Raw genomic sequence first — 24,489 nt, forward strand, 5'->3', positions numbered from 1 at the left:
GTCTTCGACCTGAAGTGCTAACTCAGTGCTTCTGTCTCCAGAGGCCAGCAGTGTGTTGCCAGCATTGATATTCTATAAAAATCACAAAGCTTCACTGAAGCCTTTGGCCTTGATGGGGCTTGCGGCTGGTTCATTGACACCTGACAAATGTAAATTTAAGCAGGATCCCCACACAGGAGCCGTTCCTATGTAAAGCCACCTTCTTTGTAAACCTGATACTCTGCCCTCCTTCCTGTGGGGATCTCTGGCCAGGATGCCTTGTTTTTCAAAGCAACCTTCAAAACAAATCTTCTTTCCTTAGAAAAAAATAAATCAGTGAGACACAGTAGGGGCCTTTTGGCCCATAATGTTGTACCAACCAGCAGTACTATGCACAAGTCTTTGGCACCTGATACTTTTTTATATGATTTCATACGGTATGGCCTCCACAGAGCCTTGATCTCAATATCATCGAGGCTGTCTGGAATTGCCCAGAGAGAGAAGCAAGCGAGACAGTCAAAGCCTGCAGACGAACTTTGGCAAGTTCTCCACCATGCTTGGAGCAACCTACCAGTCAATTTTCTCATTAAACTGCTCGACAGTGTACCTAAGAGAACTGATGCAGTTTTAAGTGGTCACACCAAATATTGATTTGATTTAGTTTTTTTTTACTGTTTACTGCTTTTTATAGTAATTTTTTGATATTTAGAACTTTTTCATGAGTTTTGAAAGTATCTTTGCTTTTCAGAATTTTTTTACTTGTCCCTGCTAAAACTTTTGCACAGTAACGTCTATAAAGGTACTCCAAGATTAATCTAACCCTTCCCTCCCACACAATCCGTTAACTCTCCATTTTTTCTTACATCCATGTAAGAGCTTCTTAAATATACCAATTGTATCGGCCTCTACCACCAACCCTGGCAGTGTGTTCCAGAGAAACCAATTCAATGAGTAATCAAATGGCCAACTAGACTAATCCCTTCTGCCTGCACAATGTCCATATCCCTCCATTTCCCTCGTATTTGTGTGCCTATCTAATCACACCAAAAAAGTCTTTAGTGTTTCTGCCTCTACCAGCACCCTAGGAAGTGCATTCCAGGAACCCACCACTGCGTAGAAATGTGTCCCTCACATCTCCTTTGAAATTACCCCCCTATCTTAAATGCACGCCCTCTGGTATTAGACATTTCAGCCCTAGAGAAAAGATACTGTCTGTCTATTTCATCTAGGCATCTCATAATCTTATAAACCTCCATCAGATCTCCCCTCAGCCTCAGCCTCTCCAGAGAAAATAACGCAGGTTTATCCAGTCTCTCGTTGCAGCACATCCCCCTGAACCAGGCAGCATCCTGCTAAACCTCTTCTGCACTGTTCCCAAAGCCTCAACACCCTTCCTATACAGTAATGGGGAGACCAGAATTGTATGCAAAACCCCAGATGCGACATAACTTCCTGATTTTTGAATTCAATACTTCAACTAATAAAGGCAGGCATGCTGTCTGCCTAAATGACTAAATAAGACTTTCCTTCCCTCTCCATAAAAGCCAGTTAAATGGTGCCCCAGCACATTAAATCCTAAAGCATGCTGCAAAGGGGCATCCTTAATAATATTTTGTTCCCAGTGTCAGTTTGAATCCAACAGCCATTCATCACCAAATAACCACAGGAGACTAACCCAACTCTTAAACTCTAATATATTTCAAGATACATTAGAAGAAATCACAAAGTATGGACAGGCAATTTAAAAGGAAGCAATTCACTGCATTTCCGAGACACTCTAAATGGAACATGTGTTTATGGTCATATTATGCCAATCAGTTTAATCCACAAGGTTAAACTAAAGTTTTGTAGAAATTTCCTTGAAGTTTTCACTGGTATTATCAATTGGATTAATTAATGACAGACATGCTAAGACACAGCAAATTAAAATTAAAATTAAGAAACTGTTTTGAGATGAGCTTTTGACAGCAATCATGGGGTTGTGAGGTTAATAGCAAAACAGAGAATGGACAGGGGAACATTCCCAGAGTGCTCTGCAGCAAAAGACGAGGCCAACTGGGGAGTGATGGGGATGAGTCAGAACGCTCTCTGGATCACATGGTACATTCACTGCTGATGAATTCAGGAAAGCTGCAGGCTTTTTTGACATTGCACAGGAAGAGGCCCTTCAGCCCACAATGTCTGCACCAATCGTGGCGTCAATCCAAACTAATCCCAGGACACACAAGAGGCTGGAAATCCCGAGAAGGGCTGGAGAACTCAACAGGTCAGGTAGATTCTGCCTGACCTACTGAGTTCCTCCAGCGTATTGTGTGTTGCTCCAAACCACGTGGTCCTTATCTCTGCATTTCCTGACCTTTTATGAACATATCTAATTTGGCAACCATAAGAGCTCGGAGCAGATTTAGGCCATTCAGCCCATTAAGTCTGCTCCACCATTTAATCATGGCTGATTTGTTTCCCCTCTCATCCCCATTCTTTTGCCTTCTCCTCATAACCTTTGCCACCTTAACTAATCAAGAACGTATCAACCTTCCCTTTAAATATACCCAAGGACTTGGCCTCCACAGCTATCTGTGGCAATAAATTTCACAGTTTCACCCTCTGGCGAAAGAAATTCCTCCTCATCTCTGTTATAAATGGATGTCCTTCTATTCTGAGGCTATGCCCTGTGGTCCTGGACTCTCCCACAACAGGAAACATCTTTTCCATGTCCACTCTAATCTAGGCCTTTCAATATTTGGTAGGCTTCAATGAGATCCCTCCTCATTCTTCAGAACTCTAGTAAGTACAAGCCCTGAGCCATCAAATGCTCCTCGTATGTTAACCCTTTCATTTCTGGAATAATTCTGATTCCTCAACTTGCAGATTCTCAACCTTCAGCAGGAAAATGATAGGTTGTGATAAATGCAGGTTTAATACAATCACCATCATGCCTGACAGTCATTGTGCCTTAAGATCATTCTCTGAAATACAAATCTGTGCATCTCAATAGTCCATTGATACATACAGTGCACTATCGACGGAAGCTGACTATCAGCACATCTGGTAATACATAGCTCTATAGTTCTGTGTGTGTGTGTGTTGTGATCTAGCTGCCTCCATAGACAACGTAGGATGGGAGATGGCATCTGAGTACGACGGTGAGATGGAGTCAGTTGACTAGCACCTCGAGTCAGTAACAGAAGGCATCTGCTGGTTAAAACCGTGCTGTCTGGTGTCAGTAACGGCTGCCTGAATGGAGCACGTTAACGCCCAGCCTGTTACTGAGATCTCGCATTATGGTCTCAACCCAGAACAGCTGTAGGTGTTAGATACTGGCATGCGGTCGCTGTGCGATAGTCTGCGGTACGCACATGTGTCAGTGTTAGCATTAGAATGTGGTGCGCACTGACCAGTATTACCCTGGCTATTACTGTCCATTTGGTGGTGTACTTACTGGAGCAGATGGCATGTGAGAGTGCTCTCGACCGGGGGCGAGGCGGGGCTGGTGGTCACCATTCCCCAGGCAGACACATCACTGAGGTTCACTAGCCTTTTAACGTCGCTGGTCTTAGTGAGAACATATAGGCAGCATGATGATTCATGGCCCACCAGCAGTTCTGTCCCCTTACTCACTCACTTAACGATACAGCACGGTAACAGGCCCTGCCGGCCCAACGAGCCCAGTTACTCCCATGCTACCAATCAACCTACTAACCTGTACGCCTTCAAAATGTGGGGGGAAACTGGAGCACCCAGAGGAAACCTGCACGGTCACAGGGAAAATGTACTGTTGGAAACCACTGTTTTTTTTAAAATAATACCTTTAATAAAAGTTTCAGTTTTTAACAAACTCGCATATTTTTCACTGGCAAAAAGCGGTAAAGCAGCTAAACTAATGGTTTATCACCATCCTCTGTTTTCATTGGCTAAGTATTAGCACATTACCCAGGTGATGGATTTGTTTTAATTATACAGCCTATTAACTAATTATCTCTATCTAAGGAATTTCCTTATCTACAAAGGTGACAGATTTTTCAGAAGCACCATCTTTATTCTTTTATCTATACACCCCTTCGCATTAATTCCCTTCCAAGCATCATTTATTTAGTTTGCTTCATATTTTTATGTTTATTTGTACTTTTAAAATAAACTGAAATCTTGGAATTAAAACTGATCAGAAAATGAACAGTTATGCGACAGTACAAGTTCCTTACAGGCAGTGGTGGGAATTGAACCCAGGTCACTGGTACCGTAAAGCTGCTGTGTTACTGCCCCTGTCCCTTAGTGAGGCACTGCAGTGCTCCTGTCACAAGTATCTCTCAGTGCCATTGACAAGGGAGTTCCAAAATTCAGCTCATGACAATGGAGCATGGATATCCTTCAAACCTTCTTTCCATAGGGTTGTCCCAACATCTCAAGGTAACCAAGATGCTGGAGAGGACCAGTGCCAGCATGAATAGTCGCTGATCACTCTCACAATCCATTTCCGCCTGACCACTCTGCCTTTAACTTTTATCAAGAGTTTATTGGATCTTTATACAGACACTGTTCTCCAGCAGAGAATCCAGGAGATGCGACAAAGAACCGGATGTGCATGCCGTCTGCTGCGGAGCTCCCTAACTGCACGTTTCTGAAACCGCGAGCGGGCATATGTAGTCCTATGTGTTTGTGTAGTTTGGTCACGGTGCGTTGACCCGCATGGCGCATGTTCTTCAGAGGAAGACGCTGCCGATCAGTCACCAGTCCTGTATTACACTGTACCCCTACAAAGTGGCGGATGAGACAGCTGCACATAATATGTACAGGCACAAGTTCTGTACAAATCAATGGCCTTTTAGTCGTGGCTCCCCACACTCCAGCAATGGTCTGAAATGCTGGTCAGGCTCCCTTGGAGGGATCGCAAGGAAACCTCCTGTGGAACCTACTATAATCCCCAACAACTAAGGCATCCCTGCTGCTGTTAAACTTGGACAAAAATCCAAAACACAACTGTCCGGTCTGAAAGGGGGTGTGGAACAATTCAGCAATGGTTTCACCGGTCCAGATGTGAATGGGAAAAATGACCCCTCCCAGGTGTCCCTCATTGGGCAACAACTCCCCATTCATTACAAAGTCCATCCGCATGCCTTCTGACTTGAAACAGCTGTCTCGTTCTCTGCTCTTTCTATACTCTTCTGGAGGGAATAGCAAAGAAAAGCGTCCACGCCAAGTAACACCGGGGTACAGAGTAAACACAGGCAGAGCATTCACCTTGCCTGGCATAAAGCTGAGCGTCTCTAATCCGTTTCCCCATTGAATCCAATCCAGGTGGTGGTCAACGCACTCATCGGCGCCATTCCATCCATCATGAACGTTTTCTTCGTCTGTCTCATCTTCTGGCTCATTTTCAGCATCATGGGGGTGAACTTGTTTGCAGGGAAGTTTGCCAAGTGCAAGAACTTCACCAGTGGAGAAGTGTTCCCCATCGACAAGGTCAACAACAAGTCCGAGTGCGAGGCCTTGGACAGTCCAGATGTCCGCTGGTATAACGAAAAGGTGAACTTCGACAACGTCGGCCTGGGCTACCTCGCCTTGCTGCAGGTGGTAAGTGCTGACGGTTTTATGGCGTTAAGTTATGTCCCCCTCCACTTCTAACTCACCCCCGCCCAATTATCAAGGCTTTGTGCAAAATGCTGATGTAGTGTAAAACAGCCCGAGTCCTGGACCTTTGATACATTTAAATCTGGGAGGGGATGAAATAAATAATTGTTAAATTGGTTTAAACATTCAAAGTACATTTATTATTAAAGTATGTAGGCAGTATACGATCCTGAAATTCATCTTCCCCAAGACAGCCACAAAACCATGGAACCAACCCGATCAAAGAAAAACATCAAACGTCAAATCCCTCCTCTTCCACGTGTAAAAAAAAATTCACGAAAACGACAACAAAAAGAATGATGGAAAACACAGAATATAAAACACAAAAGCCATATTTCAGTACAGTTTAGTTCAGAAACGTGCTTTTCTGTGTTTTACGTTCTGTGTGCTTGATTGTTTTTATTTGGGTTTTTTTGCGTGTGGGGGGAGTGAGTTTGATGTTTTCCTTTGATTGGGTTGGTTCCACGTTTCTTCTTCGTTTCATGTATGTCTGTCTGTTTATGACCCCAGGAACATAGTTTGTTTGATGGCTTATTGAAGTTTAGAAGAAATGAGGGGGGAATCTCATCGAAACCTATCAAATATTGAAGAGCCTAGTGGATGTGGAGAGGATGTTTGCTATAGCGAGGGAGTCTAGGACCAGAGAGCGCAGCTTCAGAATACGAAGATGTCCCTTTAGAACAGAGATGAGGAGGAAGTTTTTTAGGCAGAGGGTGGTGAATTTTGCCACAGGTGGTTGCGGGAGGCAAGTCATTGGGTAAAGCAAAGGTTGATAGGTTCTTGATTCACAAGGTAGTCAAAGGTTACAGGGAGAAGGCAGGAGAATGGGATTGAGAGGAATAATAAATCAGCAAGGGTGATGGTGGAGAAGATGGGCAGAATGGCCTAATTCTGTTCCTATTTCTTATGGATTAAAAAGATGGGAGAATTAGATTACATACTGTCTATGACCTCGTTGAAAGCAAGGTCGGGTTTGAGGGATTGAACATTCTAATCTTGTTCCTACTCAAGTACTTACCTCTGACTGAGATCTCCAATGTAAAGTACTGACTGATGTGTAGTTTCAAGTCAAGTCAAATTTATCGTCACATGCATAAGTACAATGAAACGCTTGCAGAGGTATCATGGGCACATAGGTACAGACAGCACACAATGTACAGTAAGTCATGCATATATACTACAAGGCAATAAAGGAAGAGAAAAAGATAAACTGCAAAACCAAGCACTAGTACAAGGAACAAAATCACAATCAGAGACAAGTCAGTGTAACACTGCACTGATTCAGATTCAGCTTTATCTATTACATGTACATCGAAACGTACAGTGAAATGTGTCACTCACATTAACAGCCACCACTATCAAAGCATTTGCTGGGGGTAGCCCGCAAGTGTCTCCACACACTCCAGCAGCAAAATGGCACGCCCACAGTGCTCAGCAGAACGACACAGAACACAGCGAACAACAAAACAACAGCAAAAAATGTGGCTTTCCTCCCTCCCTCCTTCCCCCCCCCCCCCCACACACACACACAGACAAGTGTCCAACCCCATGACAGGCCCTTGTTATTGTTTGACCTTATTCTGCCTCAATGCACTGAGTAATGGTTTGATCCGTATGAATGGTTTACAAGAGGAACTTTCGCTCCATCTCGGTACATTTGACAATAATAAGCCATGAAACATTGGTATTGAAAGAGGTGTTCCATGGTAATCTGTTGCTAAGGTAAGGTTAGGGCTGTGCAGGTTGGTTCAAGAACCTGATGGCTGCAGGACAGTAGATGTCCCTAAACTTGGTTGCCTGGGACTGGGCTTCTCTACCTCCGGTCTAACGGTACCAATGGGAAGAGGGCACGATCCGGATGTTGGGGATCCTTGACAACAGAAGCCACTTTTTTGAGGTAGCGCCTCCTGTGGATGCTGTCAGTGGGAGGACTAGGTTGATGATGGACCATAATGCACCTGGGCTGTACACTGCACTCAGGGATAGGACGGGCTAGAGGTGGTGACGATGGTATTTGTTAAGATGTTTGCTGATGGACTTGGGAGACCCCACCTTGGCCTCCACCTGTTTCTTCTTCCGCAAATATTTCTACAGAAAGCTATGTGAAACATGAGAAATGCCAGCAAGAGGAGTCTGTGTTAATTACCCAATGCACCTGAGAGGTAACTGGGATGCTCTGCACAGTTCTCAATGGCTCTGAGCATGTTCCTTCCACCCCCAGATCCAAATGTTCTCAATCAGCAAACAGGATTATCTCCCAATAATCTCCCTCCCAGCACTTGTCCCTGCAGGCAGTCTAAATGCTGCACCTGCCTATTCACCTCCTCCCTCACCTCCATTCAGGGCCCCAGACAGTCCTTCCAGGACTTCACCTGTGAATCTGCCCGGGTCGTCTGTCGTGTCTGGTGCCCCCGATGCGGCCTCCTCTGCACTGCTGTGACCCATCGTAAATTAGGGAATGCTTCGTCAACTACCTGCGCTCCATCCGCCAAAATCAGAGCTTCCCAGTGGCCAGACATTTTAATTCTGATTCCCATTCCCGTTCCAATATGTCAGTGCGTGGCCTCCTCTTGGCCCAAGAGGAAGCCCCCCTCCGGCTGGAGTATCAGCGGCATCAAAGGTTAGGGGGAGAAGGCAGGGGAGTGATTGAATGGTGGTGCAGACTCGATGGGCCAAATGGCCTAATTCTGTTCCTATATCTTACGGCCTTATGGTGTATGGTCCAGCAGCAGCACTGTAGAAATGGTGAAAACATGGAACATAGAACAGATAGAATACAGAACACGGACCAGTACAGCACAGGAACAGGCCCTTCGGTCCACAGTATCTGTACAGAAGATAATCGCAAATTAAACAAATTCCCTTCTGTCTGTACCCGATTCTCATCCCCCCATTCTCTGCTTATTTATGGGCCTGTCTAAAAGCCTTTTAAATGCTTCTATCGTATCTTCTTCCCTACCACTCCTTGTAGCCCATCACTCTCTATGTAAAAAAAAATCTCCTTCACCCTGTCCCCCCTCACCTTAAATGTCTACCCTCTGGTATTTCTATCCTGAGAGAAGGATTTCATCCATGTCTGTCATAGCTTTATGAACTTCAGTCTGGCCTCCCTTCAGCTCCAGGGAAAACATGCCAAGTTTGTCCAGTCTCTTCTAACAGCACATGCTCTCTAATGCACACAGCATCCTACTCAACCTCCTCTACACCCTCTCTGAAGCTTACGCATCCTTGCTCTAATGGTGCTCCCAGAACTGCACACAATACTAAAAAAGTGCAACCTTGCAGAAGTTTTATATAGCACGGTAACACAGTAGTCTCTCAACTAGTCTGCTGGTCTCCCTTGGGCAAGGGGTGGCACACGCTTACCCCCTCACCCCGATCAGGGTCACGTGAAGCCATGGATGGGCGGATGAGCATCCGCTGCAGATCATAAGACAATTTGTGAAGATTATTGATAATGGCTGGGGTCACCCACCTTGTGAACAAACCTCTTCTGTAGAAAAAGTTGCCAAGAACAATCATGGTCATGGAACGACCGTGATTGCCCACTTCATAGGACACGGCACATTATGTCTAATACCAGAGAGTGTGCATTGAGGGTGAGGTGGAAGTGTGTTCAAAGGGGGGTGTGCGGGGTAAGTTTTTTCACTCAGAGAGTGGTGGGCGCTGCCTGGTATGGTGGTAGAGGCAAAAACATTAGGGGCTTTTAAGAGAAGTTTAGATAGACACATGGATGTAAGGAGGATGGAGGGATATGGGCATTATGTAGGCAGGAGGGATTAACGTCTGGGTGTTTTTGATTTGCTTTTTAACTGGTTTGGCACAATCTTGTGGGCCAAGTGGCCTGTTCAAGGGCTGTACTGTTCTTTGTTCTATGATCGAATGAGTGGTGGTGTAGCAGTTAGCGTAACTCTATTACAGCGCCAGCCACCCGGATTCAATTCTGCTGCTGTCTGTAAGACAGACAGACATACTTTATTGATCCCGAGGGAAATTGGGTTTCGTTACAGTCGCACCAACCAAGAACAGTGTAGAAATATAGCAATATAAAACCATAAATAATTAAATAATAATAAGTAAATTATTCCCAGTGGAAATAAGTCCAGGACCAGCCTATTGGCTCAGGGTGTCTGACACTCCGAGGGAGGAGTTGTAAAGTTTGATGGCCACAGGAAGGAATGACTTCCTATGATGCTCAGTGTTACATCTCGGTGGAATGAGTCTCTGGCTGAATGTACTCCTGTGACTAACCAGTACATTATGGAGTGGATGGGAGACATTGTCCAAGATGGCATGCAACTTGGACAGCATCCTCTTTTCAGACACCACTGTCAGAGAGTCCAGTTCCACCCCCACAACATCATTTGTGCATTTCCCCCATGATGGCATGGCTTTCCTCTGTGCACTCCCGCACTGCTAGGAGGTACAGGTTAGTAGGTTCATAGGTGACAGGGGTGTAATTGGATGGCACTGACTTGTTAGGCCAGAAGAGCCTAATATCATGCTGTATCCCAAAAAGAATTAACAAAATGTGACCTGCATTAACTTTCCTCTTAGGATACAGTAGCAAATGGTACAGAGACATCATGGGCTGAATTGCTTCCTTCTGAGGTGTAAGATTCTGTTAGATTTTAACCACCACGTGTCTTAATGAGCTATCAGCTGGACTTTCCCTCACTATCTTCCTCTCCTCAGCAGCATTTTGCCACTGGATGTGATTCATTTCAATTTATGCGTCTCCTAGCAACTGGACTTCCATTTCCACTCTTAACGACGCACAGAACCGTTGTGTTCAATTTGCATTTGAAATGCTCAGTCACCCAGATGTAAAAGGTGGTGTAAAATTAACACCACTGAATAGAGAGCAAGCAGGGCTGGTACAGTCCGACAGAGCTGGCTTTTGTAGTCCTGACACGGCCGCCCAGGGAGACACTCTGTTCCCTGTGCTAGACAGCAAATGGAACTCTGACTTGGACGGTCCCCAGCCAGGCTGCAAAAGGAGGAAGGTTGGGCATGAAGCTGGCAAGCCCATCCTGTAAAAACCCAGCGCTGGAAGGTGTGCCACAGGGCTGATCAAACTTCTATCGGCCCAGGTCAGAGGACTCTGGGGAGCTGCTGTTGGCAGCCAATGCCCTGCTAGGGGTGAAGGGCTTAAGAGGAAGAAGCAGCTTACAAATTGGTATGAAAGCATAATCTCAGAACTAGGCCTTTTGGTCATCAAGTTGGCTGATTTATTATCCCGTCTCTCCTGCCTTCTTCCCGTTACCTATGACCCTGAACATATTAACCTCCACTGTAATTATGTCCAATGACTTGGATTCTACAGACATCTGTGGCAATGAATTCCACAGATTCACTACCCCCTGACTATAGAAATTCCTCCTCATGTCCATTCTATTGGGAGTCTGAGCCCTCTAGTACTAGACTCCCCCACTATAGGAATCATCCTCTCCATGTCCACTCTACCTAGGCCTTTTAATATTCAATAGGTTTCAATGAGAATTCCCCCCACCCTCATTCTTCTAAACTCCAGTGAGTGCATGCTCAGTGTCTTAAAACACTTCTCAAACCTTTTCCCGTTCATTCTTGTAAACCTCCTCTGGATCTTCTCCAATGCCAGCCCATCCTTTCTTAGATACGGGGCCCAAAACTGCTCACAGTACTCCAAACGTGGTCTAACCAATGAATTATAAAGCCTCAGTATTCTAGCTCTCTAGAAATGAATGCTATCGTTGCATTTGCCTTCCTTACCATTAACTCAGCTTCCAAGTTAACCTTTAGGGAATGCTGCACTAGGACTCCCAAGTCCCTTTGCATCTCTGGCTACCTGCATCCTAACGGATGAAGATGAGGAATGAATGTTTTAAAAATTATTTTGTGACACTTTAGTCTGAAAATCTTATCTCCTCAAACTTGCACCAACTTCCATTCAATTACTTCTGATTAAGCCAGCCATCCACCCGAAACTTCGACTGTTTCTTTCCCTCCTGAGCTCCTCCAGCATTTTGTGTGTGTTGCTCCATAGCTAAAATGTTTAAGATGTCTTTTACCCTTACAATGTCTCTGCTCCCTATCTCTGCCCTCTCTTCTTAAGAGACATAGATCAAGTGGATAGCCAGAGACTTTTTCCTAATGCAGAAATGGCTAATTTTAAGGTGAGTTGAGGAGAGTATCGTGGGGGTGGGGGGGATGTCAGAAGTAGTTTTTTTTACATTGAGAGTGATGGTTGTGTAAAAAGTGCTGCCAAGGATGGTGGGAGAGACTGATAGATTATTGACATCTTCTCACTTCATCCCTCCTCTCCACCCACCCACCTCTCCCCTCCCTTGGTCACCTATCACCTGCCAGCTTATACTTCTTCCACTCGCCCCACCTTCATATTCTTGGCTGTTTATTCCTCTCCGTAGATGCTGCCTGACTCCTTATTTCCTGCATCTGCAGAATCTCTTGTGTTAATGTCACCATATACTACCTTAGGATTCATTTTCTTGCAGGCATTTATGGGAAAATAAAGAAATACAATCAAGCTATTCTTTATCTTTTATCTAAAGCAGGGGATCCCAATCCTCTTTATGCCATGGAACCTTACCATTGACCAAGGGGTCTGTGGACCTCAGGTTGTGAAACCCTTACTAAAGGCTTCTTGATGGGAAAGGTTTGGAGGGAGCTGAACCTAATACAGGCAAGTGGGACTAACTTAGGTAGACACCTTGGCAACGACGGATAAGTTTAATAATTAAAAAAAGATTAAAGATCGAAGTTCAAAGTATATTTATTATCAAAGCATGTATATAGCATACAACTTTGGGATTTGTCTTCTTGCAGGCAGCCATAAAATAAAGGAACACAATAGAGCCCGTTTAAAGAAAGACCCCCACACAAGACCATCAAACACCCAACGTGTGGAATGAAGAACAAATCATGCAAATGATAAAAAGTAAACAGATACCATTAGCCTTTGTCACACGTGCATTGAAACGCTGAAACATACAATGAAATGTGTCAGTTGTGCCAATGGCTAACACAGTCCAAGGATTGTGCTGGGGGCAGCCCGCAAGTCCCGCCACACTGCCAGCACCAGCAGAGCTTGTCCGGGACCTACAAACCCTTCCCCTTACGTCCTCGGAAGGTGGGAGGAAACTCACAGGGAGAATGTACAAGCATCTGACAGACATCATCAGGATTCGAACCCTGATCGATGATTGTCTGAGCTGTGAAGCGATTGCACCAACCACAACGCTACCCAGTGCCGTTAGGTCGAAGAACCTTTTTCACTGCTGAGTTACTCTGTGACATCATGAGTGTGCCTACTGTTTGAAAGAGCCTGTGGAACAGGACTACACAGGGAGCTGAAGACTAGGGGTGGGTGCTGGATAGTTTGTGTTTGATGCAAAGGGTTTAGATAATAAAACATCTGTCGCTCAGCCAAAATCCGCATAAAAAACCACTTGTGTTCTACACATGCAGATGAATGTGCAGCAATGAACAGGGGGTTAAAGTATGGATACTAGGACCTGCCGAGCACTGAATTTAATCAGCTTTAAAAATATACTGAGCTGACCTTTAACACTATTAACCTCTCAGACATCACTTCATTCAGCTCCCTGAAAAATACACAGTAACTAAACTATGTGCCATTTTTAACACCTCAGCCTCAATAACACTGTGTGTTATAACTATGGAAAAATCACATGAGAACAAAGCGTGATCTGTATTATTGGTATTACTGAGGTTATCAAAGGACAGTACCCTGCTTTTATATTCAGATTATGCCACTTTCTTCTCGATTTCCTCACCAGGGGATGGACAGTTCCCCGTCCTTTCTCTCTTTTCCTCCATTGCTCTTTAACTTTCTCTCTCTTTCTCCCTCTCCCCTCCCTCCCTCTCCTCTCCTTTTCTCGCACACACACATACACACACCGAGGATGGGGTTGAGTAAGCAGTTCGCCCCCTCAGTTGTATGTGGAGAAATAAATAAGAAAGTTAATAATACTGAGAACAAGTCATGGTCTCTGTTTTATTTACTTACCTATATATTTATTTGTATTTGTACAGTCTTCTTTTGCACATTAGTTTTTTTACAGTCTTTGTTAGTAGTTTTTCACTGATTCTATTGTAGTTCTTTCTTCTGCTGTGAATGCCTGCAAGAAAAAGCTCAGGGTTTTACATGGTGACATAAACATACTTTGATAATAAATTTACTTTGAACTTTGATATTTGATCACTACATTGTGAGTTCAAATCCCACTGTCACATCATGGTTATGGTACAGAGGCCCAGTTAGTAGATCTGCTACCTCACGTCTCCAGTGGCGCAGGTCTAATCCTGAATTTGGATGCAGGCTGTGCGGAGTTTGCAAGCTCTACTTGTGATGTGGAAGCATTGGAAAGGGTAAGAGAAGATTTACCAGCATGGCTACTAAGGGTATAGTTTATGTTCCTGTTCTGATTCAGATTCATTTATTTATCACTTGTACATCAAAACATACAATGAGATGCATTATTTGTGTTAACAAGCAACACAACTGAAGGCGGTGCTGGGGACAGCCCGCAAATGTTGCCACACATTCCAGTGCCAACATGCAAACCCACAATGCTCAGCAGAGTAACACAGAAACCCCTCCTCGTCGTTGTTCTAAAGGGATGTACGTCTATTCCGAGGCTGTGCCCATTCTGGACATCGAGTCTCAACTTCTGATTGACTTCCAGGGTTTCCAAAGGTCTGATTTTCTGATGATTAAGGACTGGGGTGGAGTGGAAGTGTAATCAACGTCTTTTTAATCAACCTCTCCTCTTTTCCAGGCAACCTTCAAAGGCTGGACGAAGATAATGTATGCGGCCGTTGACTCAAGAAATGTAAGAAATTTGTCATTGTGTTGTTCTGCACCAGCTTCAAAGGTGATGAGAGGACTGTTGTGGTCTGTGGGAGGGCGGCTTGCTGAGTAGGAAGCTTTGACCCAGTCACAGCGAGGGATTAGCTGCTATTTCTAAGTCAGTGAAGCACATTAATCTGCAACTAAACCAGAGAACGGCACAGCACGGCAACAGACCTTTCAGCCCATGATCTCTGTGCTAGGCAGATCAGAATCAGGTTTTTTATCACTGACATCCTCATGAAATTTGTTATCTTGCGGCAGCAATATGGTGTAATACATTGAAAATTACTAAATGTTAGAATGAGAAATATAGAAAAAATATTGAGTGTCAGGGCAGAGATCCATCTCTACTAAAGGAGGTGCAAGGTGCTCCTTCCCTCCGCTAGCCTGCAAGTCACCCTTGGACAAGGTGTAGCACCTGCTGAAACCCCCCACCCGATCAGGATCAGGTGAAGCCATGGGACCAGGTGGTGGATGGTCATATGAACAGCTGGTGCATATCACAAGTCCTGGTTATGTGACCACTGACACCAGGCAGACAATCTCTGAAGTGTATTGATAACGGCTGGGGTCACCCGTCTTGTAAAGACACTGCCCAGAAGAAGGCAATGGCAAACCACTTCTGTAGAAAAAATTTGCCAAGAACTATCATGGTCATGAGACCATGATTGCCTAAATCAATGAAATGGCACATAATGATAACGATGGTGCTCCAGTTTCCTCCCATATTCCAAAGGGTCAGTGAGTTGTGGGCGTGCTACGTTGGTGCTGCATGTGTGGCCACATTTGCAGGTTACCCCCGCACTACCCTTGGATCGTAATCGCCTACGTCATACGGCACAGCACATAACCACGATGATGATGAGAGGAAGTAAATGAGTAGTGCAAAAAGAGCGCAAAACAGTGCGGTGAGAGCAAAATAGTGAACTGCCAGAGCAAAACATGACGCTAACACGAACATGATGCCTGCCTGTACATAGTCCAAACCATACATTCCCTGGATGACCTGTCTAAATGCCATTATCACGTCTGCCTCCTCCACCACCCCTGACTGCATGCTCCAGACGCTCACCACTCTCTGTGTAAAAAACTAACCCCACACATCTCCTTTAAACATTCCCTCTGCTAATTGCCATTTCCACCCAGGAAAAAAGACAGTATGTGCTCTGTCTAGACCTGTAATAATCTTATTTACTTTTAGTGGGTCTCCTCTCAGCCTTCAATGCTCCAGAGAAAAACTTCCACTGTCCCATATAGCAAATATTCCCTAATATTCCAAGCAACGCCCTGGCGAAGCTCTTCTGATTCTTATTACTTAGAGATACAGCATAGTAACAGCCCCTTCCAGCCCAATAAGCCCGCACCATGTAACCATTTAACCTATTAACCCACACGCCTTTGGAACGTGGGAGGAACCTGGAGGAAACCCACAGCAGTGGGAATCGAACTCAGATCACTGGCACTATAATAGTGTCACACTAACCACTACAGTACTGTGCTGCCACAAGAGTACTGTGTGCTCTTCTCCTAAACATCCACATCCTTACCAACTGAAGCCAAAACCAAAATGCTGGATGAACTCTGCCAGCCAGGCAGTATCAGTGGAGAGTGTGCAAAGGGATCTGAGAGTTCACGTGCAGGATTCTGTTGTTTAATTTCCAGGCCGAGTCAGTGGTAAGGAAGGCAAATGCAATGTTAGCATCAACGAGGAGGACTAGAATATAAAAGCAAGAATGTAATGCTGAGGCTTTATAAGCTATTGGTCAGATCACATTTGGAGAACTGTGAGCAGTTTTAAGCCCCGTATCTAAGAAAGGAGAAGGTCCAGAGGAGGTTCATGAGAATGATCCTGGAAATGGAAGGGTTAATGTATGAGAAGCGCTTGAACTCTGCCCGTACTCACTGGAATTGGAAGAATGAGAGAGAATCTCATTGAAACCTGTCGAATATTGAAAGTCCTGGATAGAGTGGATGTGGAGAGGATGTTTGATATAGTGAGAGGAGTCTAGGCACAGGGCACAATCTCACAATAGAAGGACATCCCTTTAGAACAGACATAAGGAGGAACTTCTGTAGTCAAGAGGTTGGTAAATCTGTGGAATTTATTGTCTCAAATGGCTATGGAGGCCAAGACATTGGGTACATTTAAAGTGGAAGTTGACAGGTTCTTGATTAGTTGGGACGTCAAAGATTACAGGGAGAAGGCAGGAGAATACGGCTAAAATAAATCAGCCATGATGGAATAATGGAACAGACTCAACGAGCTGAATGGCCTCATTCTGCTTCTATGCCTCATGGTCTTATGGTATAAACTCAGTGTTTAGACCACAAGGCCATCGTCAAGTTACCAGCATCGTCAATGCAGGACTGCCCAAGGGAGAAGGCCTCTTCAGACCTGAATGTGCTGACCCTACTTGTTAGTTTTGTAAATTCAAAACATTAAACTAATTCAAAGGAAGACATGGGAGTCCAAAATATGAGTTTAAATTCATATTTTACTTTGAACAAGCATGGTAGTATGATGACATGCAATTTATGTATTCAGACATATAACCCATAATGAATTATTTAAATAAGGAACAATATATACACAAGATTACTCAAATATTACTGAAATATTATACACACCAACCACTGAGTTGCTTCCATCCCCAAGCCCTGCTAACCTTTAGTGCCTTTATCCTTGTCCAGATCGGTGAGCAGCCCGAGTACGAGATCAACACATACATGTACGTCTACTTCGTGATATTCATCATATTCGGCTCATTCTTCACCTTGAACCTCTTCATCGGTGTCATCATTGATAACTTCAACCAGCAGAAGAAAAAGATAAGTACCAGATCTCAACTTGAACGATTTTAAGTTTTCCTTGGGTTGGCCAGATGGCTTAGATGACCATTGGAAAGAGATGTAGATGAAAGGGCATCCTCTATATGCTGCAGAGCACATTCTGTGCTGGTTACAGCACAACACACAATTAGTAGAGCATAAAACATAGAACAAAATAAGAGAGTACAGGCCCTTCAGCCCACGATGTTGTTTCAACCTTTTAACCTACTTCAAGATCAATCTAACCATTCCTTCCCACATAACCTTGCATTTCTCTTTTATCGATCTGCCAATCTAAAACTCCCTAACATATCTACCTCTTGTAAACTTCTATCAAGCCTCCTCCTTCACTTCAAAGCGAAAAGCCCCAGCTCACTCAACCTATCCCCATGAGACATATTCTCCAATTCAGGCAGCATCCTGGTAAGTCTCCTTTGCACCCCATCTATAGCTTCCACATTCTTCCGATGAGGTGATCGGAACTGAACACAATATTCCGTGTTGTGAGCGCTTAGACAAAAGTGGCCAGAAGCAGCACTGATGGAGAGTTGTTTTACAGTCAGCAGCTAAGAACCTGCTGATGTCATCCACAGCCTTTAGCTTCAAGACCTGTTCTCTCCAAGGTGGTGCGTATGTGCACACACATACATCTTGCGCTACCAGTGCGCAAAGGAATTTAAACTGTGCACAAAAGGTTGTCACCCTCTACCTCGCTGACAAGTATATTTAACAATTGTACACAATTGACAATGTGGGGTTTGTGATGATTTGTCTGCAGATTTTAGAACCGGCTTATTTAAACAGTTTTTATTGAAGAAATTATTCAGTTGCACATGTTGTTGTCACTGGGTAAAAGAAATTGCAAAGCACAAGGTTTTTGTACATACTAGTCATTACAAATTAGAGGGAGCATTTCTCTAGGTGGTCACAAAGTAATGATTTCATTGAATCAAACACCACTAGACAGCTCAGCGGAGGTGCCAGGCTCTTCACTGTTTGTTCGTCAGCCTGGACTTTGTTGGTCAGTATCGAGTGAACAATGCAAGCCCACAGATGCTCCAGCTCCCAATAATAAGACCATAAGACATCAGAGCAGAATTAGGCCATTTGGCCCATCGAGTCTGCTCTGCCATTCAATCATGGCTGATTTATTATCCTTCTCAACCCTATTCTCCTGCCTTCTCCCCATAACCTTTGACATTTTGATTAATCAAAAACCCATCGACATCTACCTTAAATACACCCAATGACTTGGCTTCCAGTGCCATCTGTGGTAATGAATTCCACAAATTCACCACACCCTGGCTGAAGAAATTCCTCCTCATCTTCGTTCTAAATGGACATCCAGCTATTCTGAGGCCATGTCCTCTGGTCCTAGACTCCCTTGTTATAGAAAACATCCTGTCCACTTACACTTCAATATTCAGTAGGTTCCAATGAAATACCCTTCATTCATCTAAACTCCAGTGAGTACAGGGCCAAAGTCATCAAACTCTCCTCATATTTTAACCTTTTCATTCCTGGGATCATTCTTGGGAACCTACTGTGGACCCTCTCCATTGCCAGCATATATTTTCTTAGATAAAGGGTTCAATACTGCTCAAATACTCTAAAACCTCATCAATCTATCCTTGCAAACCATCTTCTGATTCCGCCTGCGTAACAAGTGTTACAGAGGTGGTATGGGGGTAGTGCAAGTTCTCCTGTTACATGGACTGTAGTGGAGTAATGGCAAGAATAAACTGACAGTGTCTTCGAGAAAAATAACAGTGTCTGTTTCTTCCCTGTACTTAGGTGGTCAGGACATCTTCATGACAGAGGAGCAGAAGAAATACTACAACGCCATGAAAAAGCTGGGCTCAAAGAAACCACAGAAACCCATCCCAAGGCCATTGGTAGGAGCCCTGATACTAAAGCATAACCATCTGTCAAATCCATCTATAGCTTTGAATAGTTCTGATTGCCTCTAACATTCACAACATAGAACATAGAACAGTACAGCGCTGTACAGGCCTTTCAACCCATGATGTCGAGCTGACCTTTTAACCAACTCCAAGATCAATCTAACACTTCACTCCTGCATAGCCTTTCAATTTTTCAATCATCCATGGGCCAATCTAAGAATCACTTAAATGTCTCCAATGTGCCTGCCTCTACCACCACCCCAGCAACGCATTCCAAGCACCCATCGATTTCTGTGTAAAAGATCTACCTGTGACATCCCCTCTATACTTTCCTCCAATCACCTCAAAATTATGCCCTTTCATATTAGCCACTTCTGCGCTGGGCAAAGGCATTGGCTTTGGCACAAGCATTGAGAAATATAGAAAATCTATTAAAAATTAATCAGGCTACTGAATAGTTTGCTAAAATATGGATTTTTTTAAAAATACGCTAAAATTCCAAAATGTGCAAAACAATTAAACATGTTTAAATTAAGAATTAAGTAGTTATGTTTTCCCATAAACCATAAGACATAGGAGCAAAATTAGGCCATTCAGCCCATCGAGTCTGCTCCACCATTCCATCATGGCTGATCCTGGATCCCACTTCACCCCATACACCTGCCTTCTTGCCATATCCTTTGATGCCTACCCATTCAGGAAATGATCAACTTTGACCTTAAATATACTCAAGGACCTGGCCTCCACCGCAGTTTGTGGCAGAGCATTCCACAGATTTACTACACTCTGCCTAAAAAACTCCTCCTTACTTCTGTTCTAAAGGCCACCCCTCAGTTTTGAGACTGTGTCCTGTATGCCCCACCATAGAAAACATGCTCTCCACATCCACCCTATCTATTAAAAAAATAAATCTGCATTTGTCCCAATGTATTAAAAAGCATAAATTACCTAAAATGTAACATCACTCTGTCGAAGCCAACCTTCCATTGAAATGAAAGCAGTTGATAAATTTGCAGGGTGACCTGATGCAACCAGTGGACAGATTTCCACTTTAACGTGAGGAAAACTGCAGCAAGTCCCCTGCTAAACTAGTCCAGTCACCTCCTCCCTCATCTCCATTTAGGACCCCAGTCCTTCAAGGTGAGGCAACACTTCACCTGTGAATATTTTGGGGTCACTTATTGTATCCAGTGCTCCCAAAACAGCTTCCTCTACTTTGCTGAAACCCAATGTAGATAAGGAGACTGCCTTGTCGAGCAGCTCAACTTCATCCACAATAAGTGGAATTTCCTGGTAGCCGAACATTTGAATTCCTATTGCCATTCCTGTTCCAACATGTAGGTCCATGGCCTCCTCTTCTGCCAGGATGATGCCACTCTCAGGTTTGAGGAGCAACGACTCATATTCCATCTGGGCGGCCTCCAACCTGATGGCATTAATATCAATTTCTCTTTCCAGTAATTTTACCCTCCCTCTTCCCGCTTCTTCATTTTTCCACTCTGGTCTCTTACCTCTTCTCCTCAGCTGTCTATCCCCTCCCCCAGTGCTCCTCATCATCCTCGTTTTTTTTTCTCCCCCCCCCCCCAATTCACTCTCCTGTCTTATCTGTCTTATCAGATTCCTTTATCTCCAGCCCTTTACCTTTTCCACCTATCACCTCCCAGCTTCTTACTTCATCACTCCTCCCCCACATACCTGGCTTCACCTATCACCTTCTAGCCTGCCATCCTTCCCCTCCTCTCACCTTTTTATTCTGGTACCTCCCCCCTTCCTTTCCAGTCCTGAAGAAGGGTCTCGAACCAAAATGTCAACTGTTTATTCATTTCCATAGATGCTGCCTGACCTGGGGAGTTCCTTCAGCATTTTGTGTGTGTTGCTCTGAATTTCCAGCATCTGCAGGATTCCTTGTAAATATCATGAAGGATCCCATCCACTGTATTCATGGACTGTTTGTCCCACTCCCTTTAGGGAGAAGGCCAGGACCATCCATGCCAGGATCACCAGACTCAAAAACAGTTACTTTCTTCAAGCAGTAAGGCTGATCAGCACCTCCCCCACCACCACTACTTTATCACTTCCTGTCAGTCACCTTATGAACAGACACTCCTGTGCCTAGTGTCATTTAATAGATGTACAATCAATCTATGTACATAAACTATCTTATGCATTTATGTTTATTGTGTTGGGTCTCTGCCTGAAACGTCAACTGTTTATTCATCTCCATAGACGCTGCCTGATCTGCTGAGTTCCTCCAGCATTTTGTGTCTGTTGCTCTTTACCATCGCTGAGATGTCATCCCTCTTTGTTCTTCCTTTCAACTTTCCAGAATAAATTCCAAGGACTGATCTTCGATCTAGTCACAAAGCAAGCCTTCGACATCATCATCATGATTCTGATCTGCCTCAACATGGTGACGATGATGGTGGAGACAGATGAAATGAACCCCCACATGGAGAGGATCCTCTTCATTATCAACGTCACTTTCATTGCGATCTTCACCTCCGAGTGCGCGCTGAAGATCGTCGCCCTGCGGCACTACTTCTTCACGATTGGCTGGAACATATTTGATTTTGTGGTGGTGATCCTCTCCATTACCGGTGGGTATGAACCGGGCTCGGGATTAATTCTTCACCCAACTCTCTGTGTGTTCAGGTCCAATGTGCCTCCACTCAGCCCACCATTCTTAGTTTTAGAGTGACTTTGAGTTCATGAAACCTTTTGATGTTCCTATATTGGGTCATTCATCTGACATACGAAGCAAGTCCTCTAATGGCATCTTCCAGATGAGGTACAAGATCAAAGCTCCCTTCATTGTTGCCATTTTTCTGAGGAATAGAATCAGAATCAGTGATAATAAGGGATTTACACTCAGTGGCCATTTTATTAGGCACACCTGTACCCCTACTTGTTAATACAAATATCTAATCAGCCAATCACGTGGCAGCAACTCAATGCATAAAAGCATGCAGACACAGTCAAGAGGTTCAGTTGTTGTTCAGAATAAACATCAAAATGGGGGAAGAAATGTGATCTAAGTCACTTTGACTGTGGAATGATAGTTGGTGCCAGATGGGGTGGTTTGAGTACCTCAGAAAGTCTCCTGGGATTTTTTACACACATCAGTCTCTACAATTTACAAAGAGTGGTGCAAAAGGAACAAAATACATCCGGTGGACAGCAGTTCTATGAGTGAAAATGTTTTGTTAATGAGAGAGGTCAGGGGAAAATGGCTGGGCTGGTTCAATCTGACAGGAAGGTGATAATAACCCACAGAACTATGCATTACATCAGTGGTGTGCAGAATAGCTTCCCTGACTGCAATAAACACATCAAACCATGGACGGGCTACACCGGGTTCTACTCCTGCACCTAATAAAGTGAGTGTATTTGCTTATTTAGAGATAAAACTCCATTATGAACCAGAGCCTCTTATGGGTTTTATGCACCATCATATTCTGAAATATGTGGTATTCTAATTTTAAATCCTATTTATTATGGTTATCGTAAACTGCTTGCTGGAAAGGCTGATCATAAGCCACTTTTCTTTTTATCCCTTCCTTGAACTTCAGAGCGCATATTTTGGATTTAGATTTAGGAATACACCACAGTATGAGGCCCTCCAGCTCAGCTCAATTCCATACAATTAACCTAATTTGGGAGGACACACACACGTGGTCACAGGGAGAACATTAACACTGCTTACAGACAGCAATGGAATTGAACCCGGGTCATTGGCGCTGAAATAACACTGTGCTAACTGCTACACTACTGTGCTGGCCAATAATTTAATTCTGGAGTTTGAGCCTATTCATCCATCTCAAATGATTTGCTGAGAAGTCCACTGATTTTCCAGATATGATCAGGCTGTCTCTCAGAGGCTATCAGCCATATTGTTCCATTCCTTTTATAATCTCATGCCTAAGAGAAGTTTGGATAGATACATGGATGGGAGGGGTTTAGATGGCTATGGTCCAGGTGCAGCACTAGGAGATTAATAGTTTGGCATGCACTGGATGGACTGAAAGGTCTGTTTCTGTGCTGCAGTGTTCTATGGCTCTATCTAGAAGCCCCACCAAACCAACTGCTTTCATCACCACCCCGGTAACCTATTCCAACCATCCTCTGTGAAAAAAAAATTGCTTCTCACATTACTTTTAAACTTCTCCCCTTTAAAAAAGGATCTAGTGCTTTCCTGGCATATATGATGAATAAACTCATAGCGGGCTTCCGGCTGGGTACAGGTATCCATTTTAACTGACATTTCGATGACAAACTCTGCCACCTTCATCAGGGATGATGCCTAGGCATGTCTAGTCTGGTAGTATTTATACCCTCGTCGACCTAATTGAATGAGAACGAACCAATCAGGAGGGACAGACGATGGGGGTATAAATACCACTAGACTAGACATGCCTAAGGCATCATCCCTGATGAAGATGGCAGAGTTTGTCAATGAAGCATCAGTTAAAATCAATACCTGAACCTGGCTGGAAGCCCAAGAAGAGTTTATTTGTTCTTCTCTTTAACCTTAAGGCATGTTCTCTGGTGTTTGATATTTCCACACTAGGGAAAAGTATGCTCTCTAAACCTCATATCATTTTAAAATCCTCTATCAGGTCTCCTCCTCAGCCTCCAATATTCTAGGAAGCACAACCTAAGTCTGTCCAACCATTTTTTTTTAAAGCAGCACAGTACAGGCCATTCAGCCCATGATACTGTGCTAACTTTTTAACCTACTGTAAGATCAATCCCTCCTACATAGCCCTCTATTTTTCTCCTTTTCTCTTGAAGAATCCTATAATCATACCTTTAAGCTTTATGAGCCAATTGCCCGAACGTTTGCTCTATGACCTTCACCTTCACAGAATGATTACACTGTCTAGTGGCTTCATTTAATAATAATCCAGCTATGTCCTATACTCTCTTGCTCTCCCTACTGCTCCAAGTATTGTTTGTGTATAGATTCTTTTTTACTTTATTTTCAAATCCTGTGCTTTAAGCAGCTGACTTAAAGCAGAGTTTGAAAAACTCAGCCACTTGAAAATAAAATGAACAAAATATAGACGCTCAGTTCAATAGCTCAATAGTTCCATTTAATATCAGAGAAATGTATACAATATACATCCTGAAATTCTTGTTCTTCAGAGACATCCATGAAAATAGAAGTGTCCCAAAGAATGAGTGAAAGTAAAAATGTTAGATCCCAAAGCCCCCCACTTCCCCCTCCCATGCACAAGCAGCAGCAAAGCAACGACCCCCCCCACTTACTTCAGCAAA

The 24,489-nt window shown here is 43.9% G+C and overlaps 1 protein-coding gene across 1 annotated transcript in view; it reads left to right on the forward strand.

Annotated features, from left to right (window-relative positions):
* The window catches only part of scn5lab (sodium channel, voltage gated, type V-like, alpha b), a 672,977-nt gene that overhangs the window by 633,411 nt on the left and 15,077 nt on the right, over positions 1-24,489 (forward strand). Inside the window, exons 23-27 of the mRNA XM_059971792.1 lie at positions 5,272-5,547; positions 14,406-14,459; positions 17,171-17,312; positions 19,103-19,203; positions 21,539-21,809. Of these exons, the coding sequence (XP_059827775.1) occupies positions 5,272-5,547; positions 14,406-14,459; positions 17,171-17,312; positions 19,103-19,203; positions 21,539-21,809 (844 nt within the window). The remainder of the gene's footprint in view (positions 1-5,271; positions 5,548-14,405; positions 14,460-17,170; positions 17,313-19,102; positions 19,204-21,538; positions 21,810-24,489) is intronic.

Source organism: Hypanus sabinus, chromosome 6, assembly GCF_030144855.1.
Source record: "Hypanus sabinus isolate sHypSab1 chromosome 6, sHypSab1.hap1, whole genome shotgun sequence".
Taxonomy (NCBI): Eukaryota; Metazoa; Chordata; class Chondrichthyes; order Myliobatiformes; family Dasyatidae; genus Hypanus; species Hypanus sabinus.